Here is a 12333-nt window from a genome sequence, read left to right as displayed (position 1 = left end):
AAGGGCCAAAATAGATACCCATACTCAATAAACATACACGTGCACACACACGCACTTAAACATCTTTAAAATCTTTGTCTAGAAGCCCTTTCTTTCTCTTACTTCCTAGTTTTTGGGCATGATCCAGCTGCCTAAAACAGACACAGAATTTGTAAGAAAGGAGGAAAAGCTGTTCCTGTTAACTGTGCTGTCTGTCCTAAGTGGTCAGAGTTAGTCAGACCTCCATGAGACAACCCATGAAAAAGGGTAACATCTTCCCCCATCATGGAGCTGGAGCCTATGTTGTTTTATATATATATATATATATATATATATATATATATATATATATATTTCAAACAATTGGATCCATAAATATTAAAGAAATATGAACTATAATCTTCAGGTTCAATAAAAGGTAAATGAAGGGTATGAAGTAATTATTGAAGCCACTCTATGATTAGTTGTAACTTTCTGTTACAAATCACCCCCATTCTCCCCTGCTGTGGAGCAGAGCATAATGAGATAGCAGCTTAGCTCTATCTGAATTTTCAAAGGCCAAATTCTGTACATCAGTAAACTCCAAAGATAGCAGTGTAATTATAAATATTGTAATCCGAGTTTATCAGTGATTGACAACATGGATTCGTGATGTCATTTCTAAACATCACTTATAATGAGTCTGAATTATTTTCTGACCCATTTAATTAGTAATTATGTACCTTCGTCTACTTACAAATGCACATAATAAATTTAGCAGGGATTAAGAAGGGATAAAATATTCTTGGGTTACTACTTGAGAGAGGCTCAAGGCTTAGCAGAATTTGGCTCCATAGGTCTGTTAACCTCATTGTGAGGAAATTAACATTACTTTTCCCAGGAGCATTGTAGTTTAGAAGCCTCAAGGACTTTTCTTATTAGAAAGAAGCCGTGAAGATTTAGGGTTCAGAGAATAGTCTCAGTTTCCTGCCTTTCACTGGTTGGCTGTTACCTCAGTTTACTCATCAGTTAAATCATGGTTGCAACCGTTCCTGACTTCTAAAGTTTCTGTGAGTCTGACATTAGACATGTGTGTGAAATGTTCTACATGGTGCTAAGTAAGAACTCAGAGTGGGCTGGGAGAAAGGTAGAACCCAAGTAAGGCACAACACAAAAACCAGAGGTCCTTATGTATCTTGAAGGAAAGAGGGGAGGCAGAGGCAAGAAAATCCCTGGAAGTTCATGGATCAGATGTAGCTGTCTTCATGTGCTAATCAGGAATTGAGAGGAGAGACGGTGCCTCAAATAAGGTGGAAGGTGAGGACCAAAACTTGACAATGTCTTCTGATCTCCACAAAAGGAAGGTTATCTGTCATTCTGTATATTGTGAACACAGTGAAGAGAGAAAGCACAGATTTCCAAAAAAATTCAAAACATATTTACATTCAGTGTATGAAATAGACAACATCCTTTGTTTGAAGCAAGTAAGATGTTGTCCCCATATCTACCTTCCTTTCCTAAATCCACACATTAAATTTCTTTGTTGTTTTTTTTTATTTATTACAATTAAGTCACTTTGTATCTCAGCTGTATCCCCCTCCCTTATTCCCTCCCAATCCCATCCTCCCTCCCTTTTCTCCTTCCATGCCCCTCCCCTAGTACACTAAGGGGGAAGTCCTCATCCTTTTCCATCTTACCATAGCCTATCAGGTCTCATCAGGACTGGCTGCATTGTCTTCCTCTGTGGCCTGGTAAGGTTGCCCCCCCATCCCCCACCCCCACCAAGGGAAGGTGATCAAAGAGTCAGCCACTGAGTTCATGTCAAAGAGAGCCCCTGTTCCTCTTATTAGGAACTTGGACACCAAGCTGCCATGGGCTACATCTGTGCAGGGATTCTAGGTTATCTCTGTGAATGGTCCTTGGTTGGAGTATCAGTCTCAGAAAAGACCCCTGGGCCCAGATATTTGGATTCTGTTGCTCTCCTTATGGAGCTCCTGTCCCCTCCAGGTCTTTCTATCTCCTCCTTCTTTCAAAAGGTTCCCTGCTCTCTGCCCAAAGTTTGGCTGTGAGTCTCAGCATCTGCTTCAGTACCCTGCTGGATAGAGTCTTTCAGAGGCCCTCTGTGGTAGGCTCCTGTCCTGTTCCCTGTTTTCTCCTTTTTCCAATGTCTATTCCATTTGCCTTTCTGAGTGAGGATTGATCATCTCAGCCAGGGTCCTCCTTCCTGCTTAGCTTCTGAACACACATTAAATTTCAGAAGCCTACCTTAACATTTCAACTGATTAATATGAAATTGCTTAACTTATATGCATTTTTCTTGTGTTTGCTTTGTGTGTGTGTGTGTGTATGTGTGTGATGTGTGAAGGTCAGAAGACATTGCTTCTACTACTATGTGGGTTCTAAGGGTCTTCCTTAACAGTAAGTACCCTTCCCCACTGAGCCATCTTGCCAGACCTACATTTTGTTAATTTAAGACAGATTTTTTTTCATATTCCTAAGCATCTTTTAACAGTTAATAATAGCATATTCACTTTGTGTATTCTTGGAAATATTAAAAACAATAATTCCTGGTTAGATCTAAGCAACCACATGACTGTGGTCTAAGAAAAGCACAGACACAGATGAGGTCTAATGTAATGAAAGAGAAATGCATGGAGTACTAGGGGAAAGTTGAAGTTCCCATCTGGACTTCCAAAAAAGAAAGAGAGATGATGGGGTCAATTTTTGTGTTAGAAAGATGATAACAGATTGAAAGTGTCAGTCAAAACCTAATGTTTTGCCTGCATGTTGGTTAAATAGTTTTGAGTGAGGACGGTTGGGGAATTTGTTCAACAGGCAGTAACAGCTTTTGAGAGCCTGTTGCTTGCTACTCTGTGTATTTAGGGTGAACAAAGGATGCTAAAGGAGCTAGAAGCCATTTGCTTTCTTTGTGTACAGAAGTGACTTGGGTGGGTGGTTTATGTTCACAACTAGAACATGAGATAGCTAGACTTATATTTATTGAGTTTCCATTTCTCTCCACACTGTAAAATGAATGAATGAATGAATGAATGAATGAATAACAAGTAATTAAAATTCACTAATTCAGTATATTTTAATGCTTCTAGAAGCCTCCACAAATATGTTTCGATGTCACTCTGAAATGAACAAAACCTAAATCACATTGAAATGGAAGCTGAGTAGTCAATATTGTCCAATACATTTGCTTGGCTTTTGCATATTTTATTCATTCACTTCTTCAACTACTCAACTCACTAAAATAGGTATCTAGGATATGCCAGGGTAGGTAGCTAGGATACAAACAGAAAAGGGTTTCAAGAAATCATTGAAAACTTAAAATCACAGTAACGGCATAACTCACTTATGGAACAGTTCACTGGAAGATGATCTTGTGGCACCCCTCTTTTCTTTAGAGTAAGGAGTTGCTTCATTAATAAGACTGATTAGCCTGAGAAATGATCATGATTTAAACAGAAATAGGATCATAGAATGTGCTCAAGTAATAGATGATGATGTCTAGAGGCAGCAGCGGTACAAGTTGGCAATGGATTTAGGATATAATTGGATGATAAACTATATTGCACTCGATATTGGGATAGAGATCATGAAAAGGTCAGAGGAAACACTTGGTTTATTATTTGTTTACCTGTTTGCTTTCAGTGGGTGACAAGGCAAAAGCTAGAACATTGGTATGGTTTGTTTATGGCTGGACTTTCCAAAACTTTGTTGAAACCTAATCCCCACTAAGAGCTATTGAAAGACAGATAGCAATAGAGTCTTCAACAGATCAATACTGTGCTCATACACGATTTTTGTCCGTTAATATTCTCATTAATGGATCTGGCGGCTAATGAGGTTACCTCAAGAGTGGGTCTGGCTAGGTCTCTCTCACATTTCCTGTCTCTCAGCCCAATAATATATGCTTTGAGTCACTTCAAGATGCTACCAGCAAAAAGGCTTGCAGCGTCCAGAGATATCACCTCCTGCCTGGTGTGAGTGTTGATAGTCAAATTCAGATCTATTGGAAAAAACAAAAACGAACAAACAAACAAACAAAAAACGGTACTTGTTCTTAACTGCTGAACCAATTCCCCAGCCCCATTTAATTTAAACTTAAAGTTGGAGAAGTTGTTTTTTATTTCATACTTATTTTACTGTCTTAACTGAAAAACAATAGTCATCCATAGATTGAAGTAAGAAGATTCTTTCTGAGCTTGGGTGGATAAGATGCTGTCAAGTTCTTTCTATTATTTTGATTATGGAGAAAATTTTACCCAAAGAACTTTCATAACACTTTGATTGTTCTTATAAGACACAATTTGTATCTGTCACTAAATATCTTCTGTTTAGCAACTCGGAAACGTTGCTAGTGGCTTCAGTTCTTAATCGCATTGACCTACACGTGAGCACGCCGCCTATGCAGGTGGAGCTCGGATGACAGTCTGGAGGAGTTCCATTGTCTCCTCCCACCTTGTAAATCTCAGATATCAAATTCAGCTTGTCAGGACTGGCAGCAAGTACTCTACCTGCTGAGACAAGGTGCCAGCCAGGTGTTGTCTTTCTTTAAATGTCTTCATGGTCGTTATTTCAGCTATTTTCCACATTAACTCAAAATTTCAATTTCTTGATTCATATTCAATAGTTTTAGAAATGAGAAATGCTCTCGAGCTTGTTCAAAAGAAGCATGGCATAAAGAAAAAGAGCATATTTTATATTCCCATAACTCTGCTTCTCATTGTCTTTGCTTGTATTTTCCAGAGGTCACAATAACTCTTCCTTAATATTTGAGTCACTGTATTAAAAATATTAAGAAATCTAGCAAAGAGATACTCATTTAAAATACAATTCTGCATTTCTTGGAAACTGCAGAAATCCAGAAATACAAAGGATATAATCTCTTTATTGCTTATTTTCATAGTGATTCCTGAGTTTGTGACACAAGTCAATGCTGCCTTGGATGCCTTAAGCAAGAATTCGCTGACTGTGCTGGATGATAATCAGTTTGTTGACATCTCAAAGAAGATCTATGACACAATCCACGATATCAGATGTTCCGTCATGATGATTCGGGTAAGCCCACTTTACCTGGCCTTGAGTTATTTCAGAATTCTTCATTGTCTGGAGTGCCAGGAAGGACACCAAGAAGTGTTCGATTTCTGTGGTCTAACAACAGTTCTGAAATTCATCAGTGCTTCCAAACACCAGCGTTTCTCCAAAGCCAGATCTAGTGTTCTTTGACTTGCATATTATGCAAGAGAGCACATTTTACATAGGTGTCTCGTAGCATGATCAAGAGCCAAACAATCAAACAAACAAACAAACAAACAACAAAAACAGAAATAATATGCTTGCATTCCCTCACAAACAGAAAGGATAGCTCTCACTGCTTAAACAAGGTGTTTCCGTGGCCAAACCCTCCCATCCTAGACCATAGCCTCACAACATTCTCCAAGAAATCTTACTTCTAGAGTTGCTAGGAACAACAAGCCATTTAAACTTTCCAATCTGGGCATGCTTTATTTGAGAAAAAAAAAAAAATCACATTCCCAAGGGTGTGACTGCATCATTGCTGTGGATACACTGTGTATATGGAGTCCAAAATTGTTTGTTTTAACTCAAATGTTAAAGTGTATTTTTAAAATGTTACTAAAGAAACAAAGTATATTATTTTTTTAATGCTTATATAAGGAGAAGAAGGTGCCTTATCTCCTGACAGTTCAACTGGAGATGGCAAGTGGGGCATAAATTTCTATTTTCAATGGTACAGGAACAAGGTGCCTCAGAAAGTGAGGCCAGAGTGTTAAGGAAATCATTGCAGGGTTATCGTGAGGCGCTATGGGTGTTGAACCTGCTGCTGACCTCTTGATGTTCTGTAGAACACCACTCAGAATTATTTCACCTAAGGCGAACAAACTTTCAAGGTTTACCCAACCGTTCATCCTTGATTAAATGCTACACGAAGGGCTATTTACCTGAGCCTCCTGCTCAAAGCCCATAAAGCAGTTGGTATCAAATAAAAGAATATTAGGCAGGGTAGCAGCTGCTTTCACTAAGGAGGTGCTAGTAGGATGTGTGAGAAAAATGTATAGGTATGACTACAGTTCACTCTGAAGGTTTCAGAAATTTGCTACCAGCAGGCTTGGTAGAAGGAAGTCCGCTGTGATGAGAATATATGAACAATATATTAAAAGTGTCTGTCTGAAGCCCAAGCATCATAGCTTATACTGAGTAGTCTGTAAAATGGAGATGTTTGTGAGCCTTGTGAAGAGCCAGAAGACATTGCTAAGTCTAGAAGAACAAATGGAAGGATTGTCAGAGAAAGAGTAAAGGGATGAAGGTACAGGACCTAGAATTTGGGGCTTGGGAAAGATCTAAAAGCAAACCCAACAAGTACCGTAGAGAGAGTCCCAGATATACACAGAGAGCTCCCAGTTACCATGGTTAGTCTTATGAATGTGTGGCTTTGCAATATTTCAGTGGAAATAATACTTCTGATTTTTAAATTTGAGCTTTTCCTGGCCTAGCAGTGTGTGCAATATGGCGTTCTCGTGGAGCTGGGCAGTCACAAGGGCAGCTAGTCATTCTGCGGTAAGAGGCTGAGGGGTCGGAGGCTAAGATGAGTTACATGCAGTTTTTAATTTACAATATCTTTAGCTTGATGGTGTCTTTATTTATTGGGACTCCATTTTAATTTGAGGACTACCTGTACTGATGGGGAGCCTACAAAGATTTGGTTGTGTGATTGGAAGTGGGGTGCTATAATACTACTTTGTCCAAAGAAATCATTCCAAACATGTGAGTAATTTTGAAGTAGTGTTTTTGGATTTTTGTTTTTGTTTTTTGCACCTTACCTATTTGCGATTGGGTAAAGAATGAAAGATATATGGGTCCAGGACACAAAAGCTAAATGCATAAAAATATACAAACTTCACAAAATAGTCTATATCACGATCAAAAACAACAATTCAACCATCTCTGTAAGGATGCTTGGTAAAAACAAACAGCAAATGTGTAAGCTCCAGGAGAGAGGGACCATAGTTTCTGGAAGTCTGTCAAGGGATGAAAAAAATAAATAAACCTTATGACCCTTTTCAGTAGATGTTCTAGTATTTATTTGTTTTTCTTATTTTCTAGATTGTTTACATATAGCAAATCAAATTACCTTGCTGTGATTTCTACATATTCTTCTCATATGGAGGCCTTCTATGGGTCAGGAGAGCAATTTGTTGTAATTATGAATAGTTTACAAGGAAGTGATTTTTCTCTATATCCACTTCTTTCTCCTTTTTTTGAGGTAAATATATTTCTATTTATGTTAACTTTTTCTTTCAGGAGTATTCCTAAAAGAGACACAAGGACCATTGGATTAAGGACAACTTTTACTATTACTCTTGTTCCTAAATTCTAACTCAATTATACTCCTTTATTTTTCTAAATAACCACCTATGCAATTTGTCTGGTTGCTCTCCAAATTGATTCTTTACCACACCAAGTTATCACCAGCTAGAAATATAAAATGTTGAATTTCATTTTCTTAACATAAATTATTAATAAAAATGCCCACATATTGGCTGTTTTCTCCAAAAATCCAATCCTTCTTTATTTGTTTTCCTTTGCACAACCAAATGTTTAGAATAAATATTTTAATAGTAAAATTGCAATTTCTTCTAAAGTTCATTAAGTCTTGAGATTTCTATTAAAGCTTCATGCTTCATGCTCCTAATCTCTAACCTCTTCAACTCATTTTTCTAATCTCTATTTTTTTTTTTTTCTGAGAACCTCTATTCTCCCAGATGTTCCTTTTCTTCTGCAGATCAAGTCTTGTCTTGGTGCTTTGTAATGGGTTACCTTGGTGACTCAGACCTGCACTGCTGGCCGGTTGTTTTCACCATCCAGGGATACTCTGAACTCCTTGACCAACAGGTGAAAACGAAGGTGTAGCATCCCTTTAGCATATTCTTTGATTATCCTTAATTATAGGATATTTTACCCCACATGCAGCCTTTGAGATTGAGCCAGTGTTAAAATTCATCGCCTTTATTCTTTCACCTTTATTTTTCTACTTTGTATTATGCATCTACCTTTCAAAGAGTCTTGGGATTGCAGATGAGCTTTTATAAAATGTGTGAAACTAAGCTGAGAATGCCTTAAATTTGGGAGAATGTATAAACTAACACTTATGTGATAACATTGGATTGTGTAATTCTTTCCCTTTCACAGATTTCTGGTTAGGTCTGCAGATTTTTATGCATACTCTCATTCCTGGGCCTGCAGGTACTTCTTGAGTCCTGTGGTTTATCACTCCTACCCACTGTGTTCCGTTCCATAGCACAGGCACTAATGACAGCAGTCCCCTGTCAACCCCAGGGAACACGTTTTCTCTGTAGGAGTAACTGCTGTCAAATACGAGCTTCCTCCGGCTCTGCGGCTCCTTTGCTGACTGTAGATGGTCCTTTGAGTCACCCTTTGGGATTTATTAAGCACACTGAGAATGAACACCTTTTCATTTCTCACCACTAAACAGATGTCCTGAAGTCACTCAGTCGCTCTGCTCTTCATTCTGGGGCGTCTGGCCAGGGATTCCCAGTTAAAACACTGCCCTTTTGGGAGATGTCATGACTGCTTTATAGCATCAGGAACGGTTTTAAAAGAAATCAGTTAGCAGGGAACCTCCTAAGCAAACTCAATAAAAGGCATATAAAACAAAAGTAACTTTGGCTTTATATGTAAATTTTAGCCAAGCCTTGGTGGGAAGAGTTCTGTAGTAGGGTTCTTGCTGTTATCTCTAAGAGAGAGAGAGAGAGAGAGAGAGAGAGAGAGAGAGAGAGAGAGAATATGCTGTAAGGAAACTCAGCAGCCCCTGTTGGTATGGGCCAGCCAGAACAGAGGTCTCCTGCTCTGAACCCACTTACTGGCCTTCCTTGTACGTGTTTGAAGTGACCCCTGACTACGGGTACAGAGCTGTCTGCATCAAGAATATCCTTTGGGAAACATGTTGGCTAGGATACAGACACAGAGCCAGTTGCTGACTGCAGCTCACGCTGGGAGAAACATGTTCAACTTGAAGTTTTTCAGGAAAGTGATTTCTCTCCCAGTAGTGAAAGCCACTGGACCACTGGGAGAGCCTGTGGTCCAGAGGCTCGGATGCTGACTAGTTCTGAACTCAGAGCTCTCTGTCAGCACAGGAAGTGGACTCAACTTTGTTGAGTCTGAGGAAACAAACATGTTTTAAACATGTTGTGTTCAGGACCGATGGCTATGTAGATTGAAGAACACAGGGAAGATGATTAATTGGGGGAGGGGGATTCATGTATGTGTGTTCATGTATGGTGTGCATGTTCATGTATGATATGTGTGTGTGCATGTATATGTATGTATGTTTGAATATGTGAATGTTAATGTGTGTATGTATATGTTTGTACATGTATGTATATGTGTGTATGTATATATTTGTGTATGTGCTTATGTATGTCTGTATGTGTATATATAAAAACGTGTGTGTTTGTGTGTGTTTGTTTATATGTGTCTGTATTTTTGTATACACACATGGAGACCAATGGTCAACTTCATTTTTATTTCCATATTCCCTACTACTTATCTGAGTCAGGATCTAAAAATGGAGATTCCTCACATAAATGGACTGACCAGGAATCTACTTCTAAAATCTGCCTTTTTCTGCCCCTCTGCAGCAGGAATGGTAATAAGTATTCTCCACTCAGCCTGGGCTTTTGCATGGATTCTGGGAATCAAGCTCAGGTCCTTGAGCTTGCTTCAACAGTAAAGGCATCTTTCACTGAGCCATCTCCCCACCTCTCTTCAACAATTTTTATTTCTTTGTTTGGGTAAAACTGTGTTTAATATTGAATCAAATAAGTTGTTTTTCTTTGTCCTAAAAACCCTCTAGAGATGCTCAACTCTTATTTCAAATAAGAGGTTTGTCTGCACAGGTATATTTTAGAAGTAACTCCTGTAAAGCTGAAAAGCATTCTAATGTAGAAATTGGAGAAACAATTCACAGGTGATGGTTTTTACTGAACAGGCTATAGAATAGATGAGTGGGGGAGGGGAGTATTTTGTGTTTTAATTTCTGTAAAATCACTGCTAGAATCTGAAAAAACAAAACACACAAAAAAAACAATATTCTACCTTGTGATGGCTTAAGCCTAAGAGAGTTTCAGTGCCTCAGGCAGGTCACACACTGATGGAGTCACAGGAGGGGACTAGGAGTCATTAGGCACTGCCTTTAGGTTTTTGTTTACCACAGGAGAAGAAAATAGCTCTAAGTTTTCACACCACGGGAGTCTTTAGGCTGCACTGACTTCCCCTCCTTCCTGGGCCAGTGATAAGCAGAGAAGCCCATGAAGTGCTCTCCTGGACGACTGGCTGAAGAACACTTCTCCTAATGGGTTCCCTGCTCCCTGGGGCAGACACACTGGTCAGCTCTCCATTCCTTCAATTTGCCAGCGCTTACCTGCCTGGCTGTTGCTACTTACAGTTCCCTGTAGCTGCAACTCAGCGAAAGAGTCTCTTCAGGCCTCACCTGACATCTTACAAAGGTCTCATACAGAATCATCTAGAAAATTAACATCTGCCATGTCAGTCCCCTTCTCTCACTCAAGTTGATGTTTGTATAGTGCTTTCCATACCATTGTACACGTTTAATTATCTACTCATCGTGTTTCTGCCTATACAATAATGTATGTGATATAAAAGTAGAGGGTTTTTTTGTACAGTATCTTAAAAGAAATCAAATAATTTTACAATTACGTGGTTGGTTCAGTTTCTAAATTTGGGACGTACATGACGTGTTAAAAACCAAGCTGCGGGGAACTTTTGGGCAAGCATATAGTGATGCTACTTGTATATATTTTACATTATAAAGATAATGAGATATCAATAACTAACATGAGATATGTTTTCCTAAACAATTGGAATGTGTTATCTCTTTAGGTAAGATATGCTTGTTTTATATCCCACGGTCATTAACAGGACCATGAATGTGTAATGTGTCTATTTTAGTGTTCTTTATTACACTTTGAATGTAAGTGAAGTTGGACCCATGGAGCTGATTGCTTTGACTTTTTAAAAGTGTACTGGTTTTGCATGCATGCATTATATTTTGATCATATTTTCCCCTTTTCTTCCTCCTAACTGCTCTTACAGCCAACCCTTGCTTCATTCCCCTCTACCAACTTCATATCCTTTTCTGTTTAACCCACTGGGTCATCTCTCTGCTTCTCTTACAGTCATAAATACTGGGATACTCATTGGAGCATGGTAGACCTGCTGGGGTCTACCTACATGCTTAAAGAGAAACTGAGTCTGCCTGCCCTAGAAGCCTCAGTTACCTATAGAGCAGCTCTCAGACCCCATCAGGGACACTTTCCTGTGTACTGATCCCAGTTAAACAAGAAGCACCCAGGTCTCTGCACCCAGGTCAAGGTGCAGAGAGAGTTAAGTGTTGGGTTTCGCTTTAAGGATGACCATTTTAAGAAACCCTGACAAGGATTTTCTTCTATAACTATTATTTAAGTCTGTGTTTGTGTGTATGTGTACACACCTATGCAGAGGCATGGGTTTTCATGTGCACATGTGAAGGCATACACTTGCCGACATATGTTTGTGAAGACTGAGGGCAGTCTTGGAGGTTGGGTCACCCCCTCTTGTTTAAGGCTGGTGCTAAGACTGCTGGCTTGACATGGATTTGAGGGATTTTATAAAACCCGGGTCTCCCTGCTTCCCCCAACTAGTGTTTTCCACATTGAGTAACTCCCCAGCCCCCGATAAGACTTTTGACTGTGAACAGCTGATGTTGGGTTGTGGAAAAAGGGTCCTTTAGGGTGCATCTCGGGCCTTGACAAAGTGCAGGTTGTTAACATTCGCCCTCCATTATCAGTCTCTTGAAGTAATAAGCTCTGAAAAGTCACAAAATAATCTACAAATTTAGTGATTAAAATGGATTTTATACTGTCTTATATTGCATTATTTCAGAGTGGAATCAGAAATTTAATTAAAGTTGTAAAACATAAAACTATACCATAGCAAAAAATAATGTCTAACCTTAAAAAGTGGCTGTAAAATACATTTTAACCACTCCATAGTGGTCTGTTTACTAAAACATATAAAAGTAAAAATAAAGTTGGGGAGTTTTTCATAAGTTCTACCATCACTAAGTTAAGAGTTTGAGAATAAAATCAGTGTTGTCTATTTATTAAAAGTTTGTATGGACAATAATATACAGTGGTATATAATTCATCACAATATTTGAAAAATGAGGTTCTTTGAGCACAGGAGAAGAGATATGGTGATTAGGTAGACAATCAAGAATCCCTTTCAATATATTTACTGTTTAAATCCAATAAAGATAAGAATTTT

At 38.8% G+C, this 12333-nt stretch overlaps 1 protein-coding gene across 2 annotated transcripts in view; it reads left to right on the top strand.

The window, feature by feature from the left end:
• Window positions 1-12333, top strand: part of Ctnna3 (catenin alpha 3) — a 1666920-nt gene that overhangs the window by 1354113 nt on the left and 300474 nt on the right. For both annotated transcript variants that reach the window (XM_060369423.1, XM_060369422.1), the window contains exon 13: window positions 4877-5028. In XM_060369423.1, coding sequence (XP_060225406.1) covers window positions 4877-5028 — 152 coding nt within the window. The remainder of the gene's footprint in view (window positions 1-4876; window positions 5029-12333) is intronic.

The sequence above is a fragment of the Meriones unguiculatus genome, chromosome 16, assembly GCF_030254825.1.
Source record: "Meriones unguiculatus strain TT.TT164.6M chromosome 16, Bangor_MerUng_6.1, whole genome shotgun sequence".
Classification (NCBI taxonomy): Eukaryota; Metazoa; Chordata; class Mammalia; order Rodentia; family Muridae; genus Meriones; species Meriones unguiculatus.
This window is presented reverse-complemented; position numbering and strand designations above follow the sequence as displayed.